Source organism: Scatophagus argus, chromosome 9, assembly GCF_020382885.2.
Source record: "Scatophagus argus isolate fScaArg1 chromosome 9, fScaArg1.pri, whole genome shotgun sequence".
NCBI classification, from domain to species: Eukaryota; Metazoa; Chordata; class Actinopteri; family Scatophagidae; genus Scatophagus; species Scatophagus argus.
Window position 1 is genome coordinate 17,558,285 of NC_058501.1, and position 20,642 is coordinate 17,578,926.

Here is a 20,642-nt window from a genome sequence, read left to right on the forward strand (position 1 = left end):
GGAAAGTTGTTGAACAAAAAAATTGTCGGAGACGAGTAACATTACACACAGCAATGTTTATTTAAAAGACTTAAATACTTACAATAGATATCATCTCAAATGCTCAAGAAATTAAAACAAATTGTCATGAAAACAAGTGTAAAAGACCACACAACTTCTCGCATCTGGGACAAGGTTTAGATCTTTATGTGAAACTCTTTTTGCTTCCCCTCTCTATCTACAACACCAAAACATGATATTAAAGCAAATCAGTAATCAAGAACTTATAATGAGCAACTGGTGAGAATGCAAAAGCCGCTCAAACGATTGACTTGCATTTCCCTAAAGCGTAGAAGTTTTTCTTCACAGCCGAAGTCTGACATTGAGTTGTTACTTTTGTTTATGAAGGCCGTCTGCTGCAGCTGGGAACTGAGTGGATATGACAGCTGGATGAGAATGAGATGTCTGTAGGTGATCAGCTCTGACACTGTTCGCATCTGAAAGCAGAGCACAAAGACAAACTCGCACAAAAATCTCCCATCCCCAGTCTCTTTTATTCTTTCTTAAACACAAACACGGACAGCCCACGCAACAACAACACACGGGTGAAGGAGCGCTGCCTGTCAGCGCGTGGCGTGATATCGTGCCACTGTGTCACACTGATGTTCAGGCCAGCGTGATTGGTGAGTGTGAGAGGAATGTGAGGGGCAGATGAGGGGCAGATGAATGACAGTGTAGTCACACTCAGAGACATGAACATACACACACAAGGAGTTCAACATCCAAAAGGACACACAGGTGAAGCAACAGTTTTTGCTTACCGCTCCAGTTCCTTGTAGACATCATCCTCTCCTCTCGGTTTCAAATCCTAGCATAAAGAAGAAAAGGGGGAAGGGAGGCCGGGAAACAGTGGGACAGTGAAGAGGATGATAAAGAAACAGATCCTTGCTACTGAGGCCAGATTTATACCCCTCTGTGCCCTGTGTGATGAGATTGATTTGTTAATACCACTAATGTAAGGGTGACGGCTGATAGGCAATGGGTTTATCTGAAGGAGAGCTGACATATTGGAGGAGAGGACTGCAAGAGAGAGGGATGACACATCTGCTAATGGCTTAGGGAGGGACCAACTGAGAGAGCAAGAGTCTGTATGCATCGGTGGATGTGTGTATCACGGCTCCCGACAAACACACACACACACAACACCACCACACCTTATAACTCACCATGTAGACTGAACCCTCGGGAGGAGCCTGTTGGGAAGGGAGAGCGGAGAAAACAGGTTTAATGAACAACAAGTGACAGAGAAGATAGGGGAAATCAGAGGGTGAGAGAGACAAAAAGGAGAAGAGAAATATCAGCGGTGAGGAGAGAGGGAGGAAATGGGGGAGGGAAATTCATCAGAGGGTATTTAGTTATCGAAAATGTGTGAATTCATCACCTGTCTGAAATCCTCAGGATTCTCATAGACATTTTCTGTTTCACCCGAGTGGACAGACAGAGACTGCTCAATACCTGAGTAGAGACAGAAAGATACCAATACAGTGTCACTCACTCTCTCTTTCTCTCTCTCTCTCTCACACACACACACAAACACACACAGGGAGGGAGGAGGTGGGGGCAGATTCATTACAACAACCCCAGAGGATGTCACGGCCCACATCACTCAGTGGCAGCCGACAGGGGCCGAAGATGGACCGAACAGGAAAAGCTGTCAAAAAAGAAAACGCCGGAAGACTCACCGCGGTTAGAAATGTGTTTCTGTCTCCATAGCAACACACAGACAGCCGCAGCAACCAGGGGCACCAGGAGTAATAAAGCAGAGAGAGAAGGGAGCAGAGAGGGGAGAGGGGGAGAGGGGGTGGTCACACTGACACTCTCTACAAAACGGGAAAAAAAGAAAGTGAGACAGGAAAAAAAGCATGAACGTTTCCAAGAACAGTGCTAATAAAAAACTTGTAGAGCTATGAGTGTGAGTGGTTGATTGAAGTGAAGAGAAGTTATTCCTGTTTGTTCTCCAGCTGCAAGTCACCCTCTCTTTACGTGACCACTTTGAGCTGTGGATTTTTGCAGTTAACATTTCCTCAATATGTTGCACGCATTTGCATCATGCTGCTGTCAGTCACAGACAATGTGTGCAGTGGAATAAGGCGGAGAAATCCAGCCTCTGTCAGACGGAGTGAATAGTCTGCACGACAGCTCAGTAGACATTGATCTGACAGACCCTCAGTACGGACAGTAAACGTTGTCAATTTGAAATGTGGATGAGAACAAGAAAAGCACTGATATCAAAGAGACCAGAGGCCGTCAGATCATAGCACAAAGCCTCCACAAATGCCACTTCCACAGAGACTAGTTTGATCAGACTTTTCACAAATCCCATCTATTAGCTATCTCAGAATCACAATCAGGTTTATTGCCAAGTGGGTTTTCACATATGTAAGTAGCATGAATAAAGTCAGGAGAGGCTTTTCTATGCACACTCCCTTGACGTCTCCCGCATCTAGCAACAACCTGCCTTGAGGCAAACTCACAAACAAGGTAAATATCAGTCTTGCAACACTGTTGATACGGCATTGGGAAACAGGTAAATACAAAGGCATGATGATGACAAGCATTATACAAGCAAACCATTTGCTCACTGTAGCACCAGTCAAATTCTGTGGGACGAGCTCACACTCAAACTCGTCAGGTTTGTTTGCATAATGAGGATGACATCAGTCTCACAATACACAGCCACAGGGTGACAAGAGGAACAGGAGGGAGGTACTTGTTTCCACAGAGATTGCTGTAATGCAGTGTACCTGAACAAGTTCTCTCACTGCCTGCTCAGTGTACATGCACTAAAATAGCAATCTGGATTACAAAAGAGAAGCCTGTTGAACTAAAAGTTACTACAGATCTACCAACACAGGCTTCTTTTGAAACCAGCATCATTTCTAAACAATTCATACCGTGTCTTTCTGTGACTTTGGAGGTTTTCTGACAGACAGAAACCTAGCAAACACAAAGCCCATTCACACATCTCATCAACTTTCAACAAATTTTGTTTGTGAAAGGATTGACCCACGGGCTTCACCTTGGCCCTGGTGTCACAGCTTTTTGCCAGCTTCAAATAATCAATCATTATGTGCTGTGCGAGGTGTAATTGATTGGTGAGTATGTGTAGAGGTTGCTAATGCAATATTGTGGCGAGCGCTGACCCCAAGACTGACCTGCACTGTTCTCCATGCCAGCTTTAACACATGATTTATGCTAATTGAGTGCAGTGAAGTGAGGCATAAAGGCTCCCAGTTTCTTGCTACCACATCTTCTCTTTCTCTCTTCACCTTTCTCTCATCTTCCTCTGTCTCCCCTTTTCTTTTCCTCTATCCTCCACCCAGTCCTTCCTCCCTGCCTCAGCTGTTTAATCTCAAATGAGGTACGAGGTGAATTATATCAGTGTAATTGTAGAGGATGGTGGCAGATAGGAGGGAGAGCAAAGAACCGCACGAATGCTATGCAAATGATGGGCAAACTCAGGAAAGCAAATGATTGAAGAGCATCCCTGACATTTGAAGTATCTGATGTTCTGCGGAAGACACTGATTGCTTCAATTTTGCATTCTCTGAACTGTGGCACCGGTAAAAGGAGTGGTGTTTTTTTTTTTAACTTCTACAACAGGCACTATAATTTTAAATTTGGCTTAGAGCACATTAGACATTCTCAAATTATACATATAACTTTTTGTTGGTAATTTCCAGTGAAAAGTTGTTTCGGTTTTTTCTTAGAGAAAACCCTGATGCCGTCTTGCCACACAGAAAAACTATTTATGTAGTATTTTATGAACTCACTGCGTATTGACAGAAGTTTTGAGTTTTCTTACATTATTGCAGTGTTTGCGCAACCTGTCACTTTTCAACAGTGTGAATGTAGGTCATCCAATACTCCCATTAGACGAACGTCTCACTCTGCGCCATCTAAATTTCTCATGACACAAACACTTGTCACCCACTACATATATATATTTTCTCATCCATCCAGCTTCTCCAATCAGTTGGAATTGCGGTGCCTCTTGTCCCCCTCTCTGTCTTTATCAACCTCTTTTTCTTTCCTCCATGTCCATCACTCTTACGGCTGTACCATCAGCATGCATCATGATGAGCTCTGGGCCACTCAGCCCAAGTGATGTATCAGGATACTGGGAGTGAACTCATCTCTGCTAAGGGATCCATTCAACTGTCACATCCTCCTGTGCTCCCCCACAGCCACCAATACGATGAGACTGAATAATTTAGTTTTTGCAGGGAGAGACGTCCTAAGGTCCTGTCTTCTCATATTCACATCAGCTGGGTGAGTGTGATGAGAAAAACGATAGCCTTTATGTTTTATTTTTTATAGAAGACGAAGCTAAGCAGAATATTAGAAGTGTGCTGAACTTTTATGAAACGTGGGCACACAAATGGACTGAGATATTCCGCCGGAAATGATCTACAAATCACAACCTCTTCTTACAAATACGTCTTGACCTGTGACCTCTTTGACTATGTGAAGAAAGCATAACATATGGCATCTGTCAGGAGCGTGTTTTCCTCTCTAAACCATGGGTTTCTGGCAGACGAACTGACCTGAGGTTGGCTTGAATGCACTGTGGAACGCTTCACAGAGCACATATCTAAGAATTATCCACATTCATGGTTCATTATCTTCACTGAGTTGACAGGAAGTCTGCCAAGACTCCCCCCACCTATACTGGTAAAGAAAAAAAAAACCAACAAAAAAACCAAAAAAAAAAAACAGACCACTTCTTATGATACCATACCATCCCTCCCAACATGGGGCAGTGTTACAGCTTGTGTTGCCCAGACAGTCTGTCCATTCTTCAGCTGTAGGGTGCAGGTGTAGTTCCCGGCTGTGTTGGAGGTGATGGGTATGGGCAGAATGGTGGTGAGGCTGCCAGGGCCTTTGCTTAACATTTGCAGCTGGCGACTCTTATCCTGGTACTTCCACGTTGCGCTTTGGACCTGGGACACCTCGGAGTAAAAGCAACCCAATTCCAATTCCAGTTTTGAGGAAGAGCGGCTGGCTTTAACTGCGGATGTGGTGAGAAGCAGTGGGGAGGTGGGGGGCGGTTTAAGGGAAGGAAAATGTTAAAGAGAGATGAAACAAATGAAAAGAAAGGAGAGATGAGTAGGTGAAGAGAAAGGAGCGAGACAGCATGAAAAAGTGAGTTAAAGGGTAGCGTGTGAATATAGAAAAGGCCAAGGACAGATAGAGAATAATGGGGTAAAGGGAAAGTGATGGAAAAAACAAAGAACAATCCAGAGAGGGGTCAAAATAATATATATTCATTAAAGTGATTTGCTGCTAATGCAATGGTTGACTGTGACTGATGCTTAGTGTCTCATCAAACTGAAATGAGAATCCATCTGGGTGTAATCAAGCTCCACAGACTCCCACACATGCGCAAAGACACACACATTTCAGCCTTGATTAGTGTGATCAGTGTGGGCCACCTACAGCCTTAGTGGGAGGGCAGCAGGTATAATCATACATAATGATACTTATAATGAGGTGGGGTAAAAATATATGCGTCACATGATTGGTGTGTTGCTGCTCTGTGTGTGTGTGTGTGTGTGCGTATAAATGAGGGATGCAGATGTGTGAAGCAGGGTGACAGTGACGGATCGGCTGGTCATGTCTGGGCAGCTGTGATGGATGCCAGGGGGACTGTGATTAGTAAAGCCTCTCAAGGCTGCTATGACAGCGCATCTTATGTGTACGTGTGCATGTTGGGTTTTGTGTGCCTGGGTGTGAATGTACTCTGCTTGTTTCTGCAAAGGGTGAAACCTGCCCAAGGCTCAATGCTCACTTATAAAAACCAACAGGTGTTTTTAAAGAGAAGTGTTTTCTCTTTAAATTTATGAATCAGATGCTCCTTTTTGTAAGCATATATTCATTTTATAAGGTGATATTTTACCAACAGCTGTAGGAAATTCTCAGTCATCAGTGTGTGAAAACTGAGAAGAATGCACTGGGAGGTGGTGAGAATTCAATGTTTTCTATTATCTAACATCAAATGCTTCTGGAAACTTGGGATCTTTTGGCTCCAGGTAATTGTCTATATTCATTGTGTCTCTATGCCTCTCCCTTGTGCAGTGTTCAGATTAAAGGAGTAATTTGACACTTTCACCTGCCATAATACGCTTATTGGCCTTTCCTCTAAGAGCTGGATGAGATAACTGACACCATTCTCTCTGACTGCCATGGAACGGGTGCCAGGAGGCAATTAGCTTGGCGTAACATAAGTATTTTCGAACGGAACAACAATCTGACATTCACACCCCCTTAATGCCGTGATTGGTCAGCTGTCCAAGCTCTCCTTTTTTATTCTTGCCACTTTTCATTTGAACAACTCAGTTCAACACTATCAGTTGCTTCCAGAAGAGACTGTCTCAAAATGTGTGCCACTATTGCCATGCGTATTTAAACAATATCACCCCCCCCCCCTCTCTGTGGAAACAGGCTTTTCACTCCTCATTCTAGTGCCACCATTTGGAACAACTACAAACACTTGTAATTTCCAACAACAATTGTACAAACTGACTATGTTGGGGCACAACCCGGCCCTTATGCTAAGCTAACTGGCTCCTGGCTCCAGTTCCATGCTCAAAACACAGACATGAGAGTGGTATCAGTTGGTTCATCATATCCTCGGTAAGAAAACAAATAAGCATTTCCCTAAATGTCACCAAATGCTTACGCCTCCAACCAGCTCATGAGGGGGTCTCTTGATTTGATGAGTATGATAATACTGTGAGTCATATGTTGTGGCAATTGTAGTCAACAGATCTAAACCCAACTGAGCGTCTATGTAATATTTTAAGATCAAAACTCTAAATGAGGGAATATTTTATGTTGTATTTTACCTTTAATGTTACTAGTTTACCATTGACTGGAATTTGTCATACACTGTTATTGTAACAGTGACACCACTTGTCTCTTAAATCCCCTTGTTTTATCCCTCTCTTCCAATCTTTCTCATTCTCCTCATCCTGATTTGTACCTTTCATCACACTGAGACGAGTCCTCTGGCTGAAGGCACTGTCATTGAGGAACACGTCACAGATGTAGAGGCCACCATCTTTCAACTCAGGTGTGAGCGTAAAGGAGAAACTTCCAACCTCTGCGTTGTAGGGTGGGCCCGCAAGGCGGAGTCTCTTGCTTTGCTCTGACTTGAAATCCCTCCACCGGTCATACTTGTACACCAGCTTCATATTCCTTTGACTCTTGGAGTCTGCAGGTTGCCAGTAGAGCAGCACGTAGTCCCCCTTGACACCAGGACAGGTTAGGATGAAGGATGTGTGAGCCTGAGTGGCAGTGGAGATCTCAGGGCCTGCGGGCAAGAAGCGACGAGGAAACACAAAGTGAGCCTGGATGTTAAAACAGATGAGGCAGATAGTAGAAGAGAGGAAGATGGAATAGAGACATATACGGAGACATAACAGTGCAAGCAGACATATCGACGGGGAATTAGGGATAAAAAGAGGCTGAACAAAGAGCCGGGTGAAAACAGAGAGAGTAAACAGCATAGTAAGTAAGGGAGAAGGGAAACGGAGATAGGGGGAAAATTCCTACAACAATAGGGATTACATTCTTATATGCTGAGAGTTACTTCGTCAGTTGGTCTTGCATTCTGCTCTGCATGATTAGCAAACTGCTGACACAGAACTTTAAGGCTGCTTGTGTTACAAAGTCACTCACCATGTGTTATATGGGCCAATGAGGCCACATTGTTAGCTGTGGAGAGAAGGGAAACAAGGCAGTGGGGGAGGGGGTTGTGGTTTTGGGGGGGGGGGGGGGGGGCAAAAAGCAAATAATGAATAATACATAAATGTAGCAACTATAATATTCACAGGAGGACTGGATGAATTTTAGCGCAGCTCTACAGTAGACTTCTGAAACTGGTCTATAAAAGTAAATACTTTGAAGAACTGTAGATACAGGATGCTTAAATAAATAATGCTGCTGCTGCTAGAGTTTCTGGCACTGATGCCCACTCAAACCACCAACAGAAGCAACAACAAACGTATTCTATTTCTTATACGTTTCTCTCTCTCAAATCAGCCTCACCATCAACATCCACGTCCACATCGAAGGTAAAAAGAGTTTTGCTGCTGCTACCCCGAGAGCAAACCGTACAGACATAAGTCCCGCTGTCGCTCATCTGGACCTGTGGCAGTTTGGCCACTGTGCCTGTTTTTGGCTTCCTCTCACTCTTCAAGGAAATGCCACCAGGTGCTGTCCAGGTAATGTTGGAGATGGCAAAGTCAGGAGTTACACTGGCGATCAGACGCAGGGTGCTTTGCTGCAAAATGGGTGCAGCAGGGACGACAGTGACTGGAGGTGAGGGAGAAGACAGGAAATCAGATGTGGAAGAGGTTTACTTGAGTAAAAGATGCAATACCCCATTGTTAAATATATTCCAAAATATACTTCAATATGATTTTTTTGTATCAGATTGTTACTGCTGATGAAAAAAAAACAAAACAACAATATTTTACAGTTGCATCTGGCTGAGTTGGGCCTCATTTAAGACAGCTAGTTATTATTATTATTGAGAATACTGATAACACAGTCATATACACTGCTGTGTATATAAAGTAGCATGAAAAAGACTCAAGTTAAGTACAAGTACCACAAAACACTTCTTGATTAATTGCACTCAGTTACTTTGTAGATTGTACCAGTGATTTTTCTACCTGTGAGGACAGCTAAGAGGATAATTCTCTCCTTCACTTTCCTCTCTTGCTGCTTTATCAAGCATGAGTAGAGGCCGCTGTCCTCCATTTTGGGATAAAAGAACAGAGAGAAAACCCCGGTGTCTTGAAATTTCGGGTCAGTCAATCGCATGGATGCCTTCGAGGCACCACCGGAGAACTCGTTCCTTTCGTTGGCTGAGAGAACCAGTTTCCATTCATCCGCACCAAGTGACTTCACCTTCCAGTTAATGGCTACAGCACCCCTCACTGTATCAGTACAGATCAAGGTGGTAGGCATGTCCTCTCTAGCCACCATAACATCATCCCATGCTAATAGAGAGAAGACAAACAGTTCATCTTTATGACTGATGAATTATTCAGGTGAGTCTTAAAGAATTCCCTGAAATTATGGAATTTCACTACAGTGCTGATGTGTATTTGTTATTCTGTCTGATATGCATACTTAAGGGGAAATCGTAATGACTCCTTCTGTACGGAAAAGGGATCCTTTCTTAAAGCTGTTTCAATGTAAGCGATTGGGGACAAAATCCACATTCCTATTTCTGTGTCAAAATGAACTCTGGAGTTTTGCTGAAGCTAATATGAGGTTTCAGCAGAAGGAGTCAGTCAAATTTAATGGGTATCTTCTAAAGTTACAGTCTCTTTAGTGCCATATTCTGTCTTTTTGTTACTATCTATCCACTGGAGCCCAGCAAAGAAACACTGTCAGAAAGAGGGAATTTAAAACTAAAAAGACTGTAACTGTGACCACTAGATTTATCTAACACAGAATACTAAAGCATCATAGCTAACTTCAAATGCATTTAAAACGCATTTATTTTCTCACACAGAAGAAACACTGTTGAGTTTGTCTTACACTTAAATCGCTTTTAGAAAAGAATCTCTTTGCAGCCAGTATAGACAGATGGAAAAATTGCAACAACTGATAACTCATCCTTCCAAATGTACAAAATGGCATGTGAGTTTTGCTTAAAGACAGACTTGAAAGAATGTGGACCTGTTCTATAAAGACTTAAAGCCCATAAATTGAACCAGATGAACCATAAAAAAATAAATAAATCACAAGTTGTCCTTCTCCATAAGTCGACGTTACCCTTAGTTAAACTTATCCAACTGACCAGCTGGGATATGCACGAACTTTATGCACGAATCATCATTTAACATCAAGGAAAGAGGTTCAGTTATGTTTCCGCTCTAAAAGAATCATTAGCTGGGAAATGCAGGCTCCCTTACCAGTGAGTTCAGTATCAAGTGCACCAAAAATACATTTGTAAGAAAAAAAAAACAATTCACATAAAGCATTTCATACCTCTGGTGTTAGTGTGAGAGGAATATACTGCAAAAGAAGAAACAAGAATGAAGGTGAGAAAACCAGACTCCATCACACATTAAAGGAGAAAAAAGAAAAAGTCTCTCTGCACCAGCTGTCGCTCCAACACTCTGACCTTTCTAAGTATGCTAAGCATCAGAACACAGGATATTGTTTCCTGCAATATTACTGGTATCCCTGACTGACAAGTTAACAAGTTTTCTGAGCATCTCTTAGGCCAACAGGATGTGGCACAAATAACACTGAATAATCAACAGGAAAAGTCTGTCATTGCGACCACCGCATGTGTGTGCTTGAGCCTGATAAACTACAGATATACCGCTGTTACCATAACCCCACACAAGCCTCCATGCATGCCTATGTTTTACAACACTTGAAGAACTTCTGGGCAATTAGTTGAAGAACTTCTGACCCAAACATTCCGCTTGACAAAAGGAATGAGCATGTACTCATGTGTATCACAATGTGTGTGTGAAACAGAGAAAATGATAAGAAAAGCGAGGGATTGAGGGAGATGAAAAAGCGAGAAATAAAGAGTTTGGGTTAGTGTGGGTGCACAGCAACCCCTAGGCTACATGTCTTTACATCCCATAAATGTCTTTAATTAAGCTAAAGGTATTATCAGCTCCTCTGAGCACTATTACAGATTTTTCCGTAATTACCATTGGGTGAATGGGGGCGGTGAAGAGAGATAGAGAAAAGAGAGGGAGAGGGAGAGAAAGCAGATATGTATTGTGGGTGTCTAATGACAGGGAAAGAGAGAAAAAGCAGGAGAGCTGCAAAAGAGAGAAATGTGATGGGAGAGGTGCTCAGACAGAATGAGAAAACCCTGGGAGAGGAGAAGTGTGACAGAGTGTTGCAAGGGAAAAAGAGAGAGTGTGACTTCAAAGAAGCTTGTGGCTGCTGACACAGAGCGTGGTGCTGATCCTGAGGCCCCTCCTCTATGGGTAAATAATCACCATAAGCCTTGGCTCTGTCTAATGAATCCACTGCCAATGAGCTAATATCTGTTAACTACGCGCTTCATTATCACTGCCACAGACCCCCGGAGAGCATGAGGGCGGAGGACGGGATGAATAGCAGTAAGGAATGAAGGACGAGTGGACAAAGGAAATCGAATGGCACCGAAGGAGGGACGGAGAGCGAGGGGGACGGGGGGAGTGACGTGTAAATGAAGGGAAAGTGTAAGGGGTGTGAGATAGTTAGGGAAAAAGGAGGTGTGGGACTGTCTAAGTAAAGTGGGTGGTAGCTGGAAAGTGGAAGGTGTGAAGGTCGATTTGGTATGGGTATGAAAAATGATTGAATACAAGAAGAAAAAGGAATGAAATCCTCCAGTTTGGGGCCATTTTCCTTAAAGCTCTTTACTCTGTTCAGTGAATGGGTACAATTTAATGGTAGCAGCACTCAGCATACAGCATATGTACAGCGGACAGTTTCTCCAACTTCTGTTATGGGGCCTACATGGCATTGCAAAGTACCACTGGCATTTAAACCTCCCAGGCAGGAAGAGGAAAGAAACCCTCCTTTCCCTCTGAAGACCTACACTATAAAGTATTCACACACACACCTCTTTATTATTGAATTCAGGTGTTGTATGGTGTTGCCTTTCAGGGGTCAGGCTTGCCCCTTCACTTCCAGTGAAAACAAATCTATTCCAGCATGACTGTGTGCTAGTGCACAAAGCAAAGTACATAGAGACATGGTTAGATGAGTTTGGTGTGGAAGAACTGGGAAAAACCCCATCCAACAGCTTCGAGACGAACTGGAATGGATATTGTGAGCCAGGCTTTTTCGTCCTACATCAGTGTCTGACCTCACAAACGCTCTACTGCATGAATGGGCAAAAATTCCCACAGAAACACTCTGAAATCTTGTGGAAAGCCTTCCCAGAAGAGTGGAAGCTGCTGTAGCTGCAAAGCTGAGTGCAGCGTCATTAAAGTCCCCGTTGGTGTAAGGGTCAGGTATCCCAATACTTTTGTCTATATAGTGCAAATCTTCAAAAGAATATATTTCAACTGTTAATTTCTTTTTTTTTCTGGGTGTGTGCTGAACACTGTTTGACCTCTGATCAATATCAGCATCTTTACAATTTGCACCTCAGACAGTCTGAAAATAAGACGATGACACTGGAGGGAAACTTGGAAATGGAACAGAACAGCACGCTTTAAACTGTGGGACTTATGAAGATGTAATTACACTGGCTGAAAAACACTTGGGTATAGGGATTAGACCTAAACCAGATAATGCCTTCGCTATGCTAGTATTCACCCTGCTCCAAGAGGAAAATAGGGCAAAATGAATTACAAGTTATTCTGCGGAAGAAAAAAAAAACGTCAGCAACAGAGTGTCTGCTGGAGTTTGCAAATAGATACATGAGGAGCTGTTTCCTCTTGATTTGATTTTGCTGACTGCCATTGGATTTGTATTTTGTCGTTCGTTAATGAATGTATATTGATTTTGGCATCTGCTGTGCTGGAGTTTACGTGAAGCTCAGAAGTCTGTGTGCAGAAACAGACAGCAGAGGGCGCAAGAATCATCTGTTTCCCCGTAACTCGCCACTAAATCAACTACCTGACTTTAATATATTGCGTAGTCACTACACACATATTTTGCTTTTTCTGGTGTGAATCTCGCTTTGTTGTATTAATTTTACATACTTTCTTGATAAACCAACTTGCAAAAGGCTGCAACAGATTACTTTAAGGCAGCATTTAGTGTGGATGAACGGAGTTGACGCTTCCCAGCTGTTGGGAGCTTGTGAAATAAAGCTCCACATGAATATTCCTGAATAGGTTCCAACTGGATCGTACATGTGTGTTTTCCAAAGTGAAAACCTGCCGTGCGCTTCAGAGGCCGTCAAGGTGCAAGTTGTGTCTTACAGGTGAAAAAATGCTTTTAGCGATTTCAACAAGTTGCTCTCAGCCCCCCACACCACCACCACCTCCTGCTGTCATTGGTCCTAATTGAGTTTTTTTTTTTTAAGGGGGGGGGGACTGGGGACGACTGTGACGCCTCTCAGCCTGATGACATCACCCAGTCAGTCACACACACACACACACAGTCGGACAGCCGCGCGCTCAGAGGAACTAGTTGTTGGTACAGCGCGAGAGCGCGGCGCAGCACTTCATTACATCCACAGATCACCAGCTGGGGGGAAATATTCACCTGTGCGCCGTCAGGACGAAGTCACACAAGGATTTTCATTCATTTTAAACCGACTCCGTTTTAAAGGCGCAGTGGGGGACGCAAAGAAGAATCTTAGTCGGACCCCTGGTCTTCTCCTGTAGGGGCACAAGTTTTTTTTTCGACTTGAGCGAGTGAGATTTGCCACAGAAACTAACCCGCTTCCGAAGGCGCTATTTCGATTTAACACTTACTTCGCAGAGACCGACTGCCTGGTTTCAGCAAAGAGGACTGTAATCAACCATGGCGAGACATGACGCCCGAAATTTTCATGAACGCTCAAAAATGATCGGACTGCTCTGCCTGACTGCGTCGATACTTCTTCAGTACGGTAAGAATTTACGACTTATAAAAACTTAGCGGTGTCCATCTTATTGGCTGTCTTTCACGTATTCTCTTTCATAATGTAAAAGGTAGATCAATTTAAATCTGACTACCTGTCAGGGCGGTGACAGGAGGAGAAAATCCGGCAGGTGTTTCTCTTACTCGCTGTACTTTCAAAGCTTTCAGCTTTAACCCTAAAATGACTAAGAATTAATTTCTATTAATACACCTTACCGGCACCTGTTTCTTTTTCCTCGTTGTTTTCGGTCACGAATCATACATATGTCGCTCTTTGACCCGAGTTTCGGTCGATGACTCAACGCCATGTTTAGTTTTCTAAGGTGTGGCTCTGTGAAACAAGGTGTATGTTGGTCAGGTGCCTGTCGGCCTTTTCAGTCCTTTTCTTTTAAAAACGGAGTCACTACCAGTCTGTCCTTGGTACTTTTTCCCCCCCTAAAGCCACCCTTCTCCTCCTCAGTGTCCCCCCTGCTGCTTTTCTTCCCTCTGTCCACACATCATCCTGTATTAGTTACAGTTCAGTTGAGAAAAATGGGTCTGGAAACAGCTTTTAATGTACACTGAGAGTAAAGAGGGTAAGGGGCCACCCCTGCCTCCCTGGCAACCTGTTTATACGTGTTAATTATTCAGGTGTTTTTCAAGTCCTCTTGAGTTTAGGTAGTCTACAGGTACCTCTGCTACACTGAGCAGGGCCCAAAATGAGAGAAAGCATTTCTGGTATGCAGTTAACCTATTAACATATGAATGTGGGTGGTATGAAACCAGTTGAACATTTTCCCTGCATCCACGCTAGACCAGTTATTTGTTTGGTGCGGTAATTGGGGCAAGAATGTAGGCCTAGTTCTGGCACGGCTACAGTATACATTTTCTTAAAAATAGTGTACAGTAATGTAGTTGATTGTGCTGTTGTTTTAATCACGACTCGTAAGCACGCTCACTCTTTTGACTTATTCATGCAGTGGACCTTTTTTGTCCAATTTCATTTTACAGAACATGTAGTTCTCTTAGGGGAGAGAGAAAAGCAGGGGGGGGAAACAAAACAAAAGGTTTTACATATTTATGAGTGAGGCAAAAAAAAAAACAACGCAAGGCTTAACCAGCATGAGCAAAGCACTGCTTTTTAGTTTTCTTTCACTTCAAGACTTTTTTTTCCAAAGTGAACCTCTGACCTCCTTTTGGGTAATAGTTATGCTATGCAACTTAAGCTGCAACTGCATATCTAACTGGTCTACTTTGCATTTTTCTCCTTTCCTCTCAAGCTGCGACAAAACCACTTACTTCTACCCTCCATCCTGTTTCTGCGAGTGAGAGAAGTGATTCAATTCTTTGTCTGTTAAGTTCTCAGTTTAATATGGCCTGACTGTAATGTAAACATTCAACATTGGGTCTGATGGTTTTTTTAATTAAAGTAGGCTTCTCCAGTTACACATACATATAAAAAACTTAATATAAACTTGCAGGTGGGAGCCCAGTTTTAAGCTCTGAAATTACACTATAATATCACCCCCACTCCCAAGTCAAGGTTGTGAGGGGCCATGGATGTGGGTCAGAAAGGCTTGGCCCATTACCATGGAGATGTTTTTATTGGAAGAGGGGTGGGCTTATATGGGGGGGCGGGGGTTTGGGGTCGAGGGTGTGTGGCTGCAGCGGCATTGTCTTTATGGCTGAGTAAACTGTGTGCGTGCAGGGGGTGGCTAGCTGGCTGGCTGAGAAACTGGTGGGCATACAGGGTCAGGGCTGGGGAGGGGGTGGCTGCTTCCTTCTCCACTCACAAATAAGCTTATGTTTTTCTTTTGTATACCTGAAAGCCTCTGGCAAGGTTAATTCAGATGCAAAGCCTCTCTCGATGGCTCTCGACAGTCTTGAGAGAACAGGTGGCTTTTTGGCAGCGTGCTGCAGGGCACTGGGTGGTACCCGAGTTTCGGTATTAGCTGGAAAACCAAACGGGCAGCAACTGATTAAGAAAGGCGTCGCCCCACCTCCCCTCTCTCCCATGTACCACTTGAAATCCTTCCTCTCTCCCGCCATCTCTCGCTCCCTCCCCCACCTCTGTATGCTGTTGAGTACATACAGGGCCCTTGTTCTTGTCTCGCTTCTCTCTTTTTTTTTGTTTCATTCTTTCCTGTCTAGTGCTTTTGTTTGAGTGACGGTCGTCATTGGTTTATTGAGATGGCCTCCCTCCCCCGACTCTCCACTTTTCTTTTGGGCTGAAGGCCATGCTGTTTATGACGGAAACAACATGCAGACAGACAGGAAAATAAACCACTTGTGACCTCACCACGGTCTGTCACCATGGCTGTAGGATTTTTCGTCGGCCAGAGGTTCATTAGCCCCTCTGAAAGTTGTATGTTTTTCTTTTGGCAGTCTCACTTGTGCAATAGCTCAAACTATTTGCTCAAACTTTCTTCTTCCACATGGAGAGATTCTGCGTTAACAGTGTGCTCCTGCCAAGCCTGGAACCATTCATCATTACAAAAGAGAACGAGCATTACACTCTGTCTATTAAGAGAAATGTAGCTGATGGATCATGACTGAAGTTTAACCCCCCCCTCCTCCCTAATAGAAGAAGGAAAAAGTAAGTCCTTAGTATCTCATTAGTCCCAGTGGAGCAAGGGGCTTTGGTCTTGATTTGGTTTTTGTGTTAATGGCTGTTGCAGTTAGTTCCCATCATTATGTAAATGAGCATGTCCTCGCCCCTTCGCACCGGCCCTGTAAATGTCAGAAGGATTTTGAAAAGGTCATGTGTGCGTGTCTATATGTGTGTAAGAAAGTCTCGCTCTGGTCGTGGCATGTGCTGATACGCACACACACACACACCACCAGTAAGAGACCTCCCTGTTTAAATGACACATCAATAACCTCCTCCTCCCCCTTATAATCACCATTAAGGGTTCGTTGATTCAGACATAAAAGTGTGCTTGAATTTACAGCTTAATGGAGATGTGAGAGTGATACCAAGTGAGTGTGTATGTGCGTGTATGAGCCCACATCTGTAATGACACTGTGTGGCAAATGCAGTCCCATTAATTTTAACTAACTAAATTGTAGAAAGACTGAAGCAAATATTTGGCATTTCACCAAATGAGCTTAATGATTTAGACGGCTTTCTATTATTACTTGTTTCACCAGGTACAGCATTCAAACCAGAAGTGATTTCAGCTTAGTTGCAATATTTAATGGATGCCTGCCTAGAAATGAAGCACCTCTTATTCAACAATACACTAGCGATGGATGGAAAGCTTTTTAATAGATGTATTGAAAACATTTTAACAGCAGGGCAATTTTCATTTTTAAAATACCTTTTATATTGAAGCTATATTGATTAAAATGATGTTGATCCTCAACGTCTTGCATGGTTTCAGATGCACGGATATTTTGATAAACGAGTTTCAGTGAAATTGCTTTGCTCTGTGGACTTTTCATTACCAGTGACCAGAAACACAAAGGATACATCAGGTTTATTGTCGACTTTGTGAATACTATTAGACAGGACGGATGGATCTGAAGAGAGAGAGGTCGATGAGCACGAGTCATTGCGTTTCGCTGCATTTTAGGCTGCAGTGTCGGGCCAAACACACAATTGAGCACGCACCCGCACACACACGCACGCACACATGTGTATGCAAACAGAGCTGGTGATGAATAAGGACAGTAACCTGAGGCTGTGCTGTAAGTCAGATGACATTCCAATAATAGGGAGGAGCCGTCACATTGCAGAATGACAGCGAATGTGTGCGTTACTGTTTTCTTCAGGAAGTAGTGTATCATCCTCATCAGCAACCCTGTTATCTTGCACAGACATGAGATCTGAGGACATCCTTTTTTATCTCTCCCTGCTCATTTGACTCACTCTCTTTGAGGACGCGTTCCCTTTCCAACAAGTAAGTAATGATAGTGGCTTTCCTGTCACACAAGAACCGAATCCAGGAGCTCTGTGACAGCTCCATCTCCCTGTCAAAAGTCCCCCCCTTTTGCCCTCCGCCTACATGCTCATGCTGCATGGTTGATGGCTTGTGTTGAGGTCACACTACTGCGAGCCCTCCCACTGGAATGTTTGTGTTTGGCTCCCAGTGTGGCCAGACTGCTGGAGTCAGTCCCATCTGATCCTAAGGAAAATGAACAAAAATCCTCATCTCAGAAGGAATGTTAAATGCCATTAGTATGAATAGAGGCAGCTGAGGAGTTTCCAAAAACACAACTGAGCAGGGGTCAGTAATGTTCTTGGCAGAGGTGTAGAAAAAGTGTATGCATTAGCTCATGCACTGATACAAGGTCACTGCAAGAGACCATGCCATAATGTACTGCAACCACGCACATGTTTCTAGATAATACAGAGTTTCAAGGCCGTACATTTTGCAGAAGTAGCATGCCAGCAGCTTATCTTGTATAAAAATGCTATAAGGCATGTGGCTTACTTTTTCAGTCACACACTCATTTCCACACCATTAGGCAAGTTACCTTCTGCCAAATCTGCGTTTCCCTGTGTCTAACAAACTCCAGCTGGAATTTAGCGAGATACAGGTCAAACCCATTCCAGCTCAGCCAATGCGGAGAATGAGTGGTAATTCCAATTGAAGATCCATTGAAAGGCAGCCAAACTCTTTAAAATAAAATCCCCTTAATTAACTAGACTTGGGAGATGGGTGTCTCTGTGACCCCTGCTGTAGTAAAATCACAGAGGAGGAGCGGTGGGGTGGCGGGTGGGGGCTGAGGATGTCGACATTTTTAAATTCCACACCGCAGCATCTTGGCAGCAGGGATGAAGGAGGATTTCAAAAAACTGTGTGAGGGAGTGAACCAGGGAGGCCAAGAATTAGCAGCTCATTTGTAATTTAGTCGCACCCTCCCCTCTTCTTCTTCCCCTCTTTAAATCTTGAGACACATATTTAACAGCCAGCTATTGTAGGCGGAGTCAAGGACTGCTTACACTAACCTTTCTCTTTTTTGTTATTGTTACCTGACCTGTACCTTCTCCTTGTCATCTTTCTCCTCTTGCTTCTGTCTTTGTCACATTCTTTTATTTCTGAAATCCTCCCCATAGTGCACTCAGCAGAACTGTGTGCAACTCAGCACTGAGGCCCTTGACTGTGTCCTCCTTAGCGTGTCCCTCCATATGCACACACACACACACACACGCACACGCACGCACATGGCCGCTCATTAGCAGTCACCTTAATGTGTCTAAATGTAGTTTGCGAGGTGGAAGGTGGTTTGCGTTATTGATCCGGTATTGAATGGTGGATGATGCAGTGCCCTTATGTGATATTGAAAACATTTAGGACTCACTCTGTCGGCATGACAGCGCCATGAAACATCTCTCTCTCCCCTCCTCCTCTGCTAATCCCTCCCAGTTCCCTTCCTGCCCCCAGCCTGTGACATGTTAAGGAGGTTTTGCTGTTACAACCTCCCCTGTGTCTCTTTTCACACATTTTTCCCCCCTCGTTTTGCCGCCATGTGTTACCAGAAATATTACAACCGTTTTCCCTTTTGTTACCTCTCTGCACACCTTTGCTCTACTGTTAATACACGGGCACACAGACACAGATGTGCCGCATCTTCATCACATATGACTTTGACAAGGTCATGTCAAATTCACACTTATCACAGGCGGCGAACGGGCTGGCTACAGGAGGAAATTGAATTCGGTGTGACAGGGTCTTGTCAGGGCTCTGGCAGCAGAATATAAAGTCCAGACCCACAGAAAACTTCTGTACACCAAGTGCCTTCAATTCATTCGGCTTTTCCCCTGATCCCAGGAGATTTATCTGAGGAATGGGGTGAAATTACACTGTAACAGAAAGAAAATGTAGTATTCTTACAGATATCATCTCAGAAATGTGAGATAGGAAAACCGAGTATGCCATCGCTGAGATAATGCACAACAAGTTTATTTTTCAGTGTTCTTGTGTTGCACAACACAAACAGTGTTGTTGCAATCCTTCCACTCTATCTCGCCGCTGATATCTGTGCTATCTATTGTTTCACTTGTTGGTTTAAAAATGTGCCGCCAAGCTATGCTGATAAACAAGCAGCGGAGTCGTCATTGGTCCCCAGAGCCTTGAAATGGCAAGAGTATTTAAATCCTCCCCTGGAGGAAACGGCACACTGAGGCAGCAGGTTTATTCGGTTATCGGGCCTGTTTTTTGTCAATGGGGTGTGTCTGTGTTTGTTTGGTGTGGCTACTTAGCGTTAGCAGGTCCTCCTTTGTTAACGCCATTTATCTCATTCATCTCAGCTGCTCTCAAATTGACCACTCGCTCCTCTCTGCCATTCTGTCCCCATGTCACTTTAGTGCCTTTACTTCCACTCATCTGTCTTGATTCATTCTTTCCCATGTCCTTCTGTCTTTCTCTGTTTACACCCTCTCCTAATGCTCCAACTTTTTTCCCCTCTGTAATTTGGTCTACATAATTGATCCATCTGCTCAGTAAACTGCTGTACTGTATCTCTTTCCCTCCTCTCATCCTGTTCTTTGTTCTCCTTCTCTCCTCTTTTAGTCATCAATCCCTCGTTTCTGCTTCTGTAATTGGAATGTCTGTTACTTTCCTCTATCCTCTTACTCTCTCTTTCCTCTTAATCGCTCTCTTTTTCCTCTTCTCTGCTGTAAGCTTTCTTCCACTCCCTGTCCCACTGTTCAATTCACCAGTTGTCTCTTCTACCTATGTCAGCCCTGGAGTTTCTCTTTAAGCCTATCCTGTCTGTGCTACTTCTCCTCTCCTACTCTCATTTGCTCCCTCTGTCTCTCATACCTCCTTTACAGCCCCAGCCCTCCCCACAGACATTTGTATTGCAGGCATCTGTACCTTCCTGCCTCTGCCTTCTGTTTATTTTTTTTCTTCTACACATCAATCATTCTCTCTCTGTGTGTAACACACACTTTTCCTCCTCTCCCTCTTTTTTTTTTTTTTTCTTTTTTTCTAATGGCCAAGAACACCTCCTCCCTCTCCAAGCCGGTGGGCATTTTTTGAAGGTTAAGTTGCTGTGACACTTTTACAGTGTTTCACCCCACCTCACCCCCTCCCCCGATTATCTCACCCTCCTCTCCC

The 20,642-nt window shown here is 43.8% G+C and overlaps 2 protein-coding genes across 6 annotated transcripts in view; one reads left to right on the top strand and one right to left on the bottom strand.

Moving 5' to 3' along the window:
* Nucleotides 1-80: 80 nt before the first annotated feature.
* On the bottom strand, nt 81-13,908 carry g6fl (g6f-like). 4 transcript variants are annotated; one of them, XM_046399210.1, is made up of 12 exons: nt 13,813-13,908; nt 10,051-10,077; nt 8,721-9,050; nt 8,092-8,358; nt 7,723-7,758; nt 7,025-7,354; nt 4,781-5,050; nt 1,722-1,859; nt 1,421-1,494; nt 1,206-1,232; nt 801-847; nt 83-476 (listed from the first exon to the last, which is right to left on the bottom strand). In XM_046399210.1, the coding sequence occupies exons 3-12, from the start codon at nt 9,034-9,036 to the stop codon at nt 455-457; spliced, it is 1,527 nt and encodes a 508-aa protein (XP_046255166.1). In that variant the 5' UTR covers nt 9,037-9,050; nt 10,051-10,077; nt 13,813-13,908; the 3' UTR covers nt 83-454. The 4 variants fall into 4 exon arrangements, with proteins under 4 accessions (XP_046255165.1, XP_046255166.1, XP_046255164.1 ...); XM_046399208.1 differs by lacking the exon at nt 13,813-13,908 and having other exon boundaries at nt 10,051-10,227; XM_046399209.1 differs by lacking the exons at nt 7,723-7,758; nt 13,813-13,908 and having other exon boundaries at nt 81-476; nt 10,051-10,229.
* Nucleotides 13,097-20,642, top strand: part of si:ch73-22o12.1 (nectin-2) — a 75,778-nt gene continuing 68,232 nt past the window's right edge. The window contains exon 1 of one of the 2 annotated variants that reach the window (XM_046399212.1): nt 13,097-13,585. In XM_046399212.1, coding sequence (XP_046255168.1) covers nt 13,498-13,585 — 88 coding nt within the window. In that variant the 5' untranslated portion in view covers nt 13,097-13,497. The remainder of the gene's footprint in view (nt 13,586-20,642) is intronic. The other variant, XM_046399213.1, reaches the window with a different exon arrangement.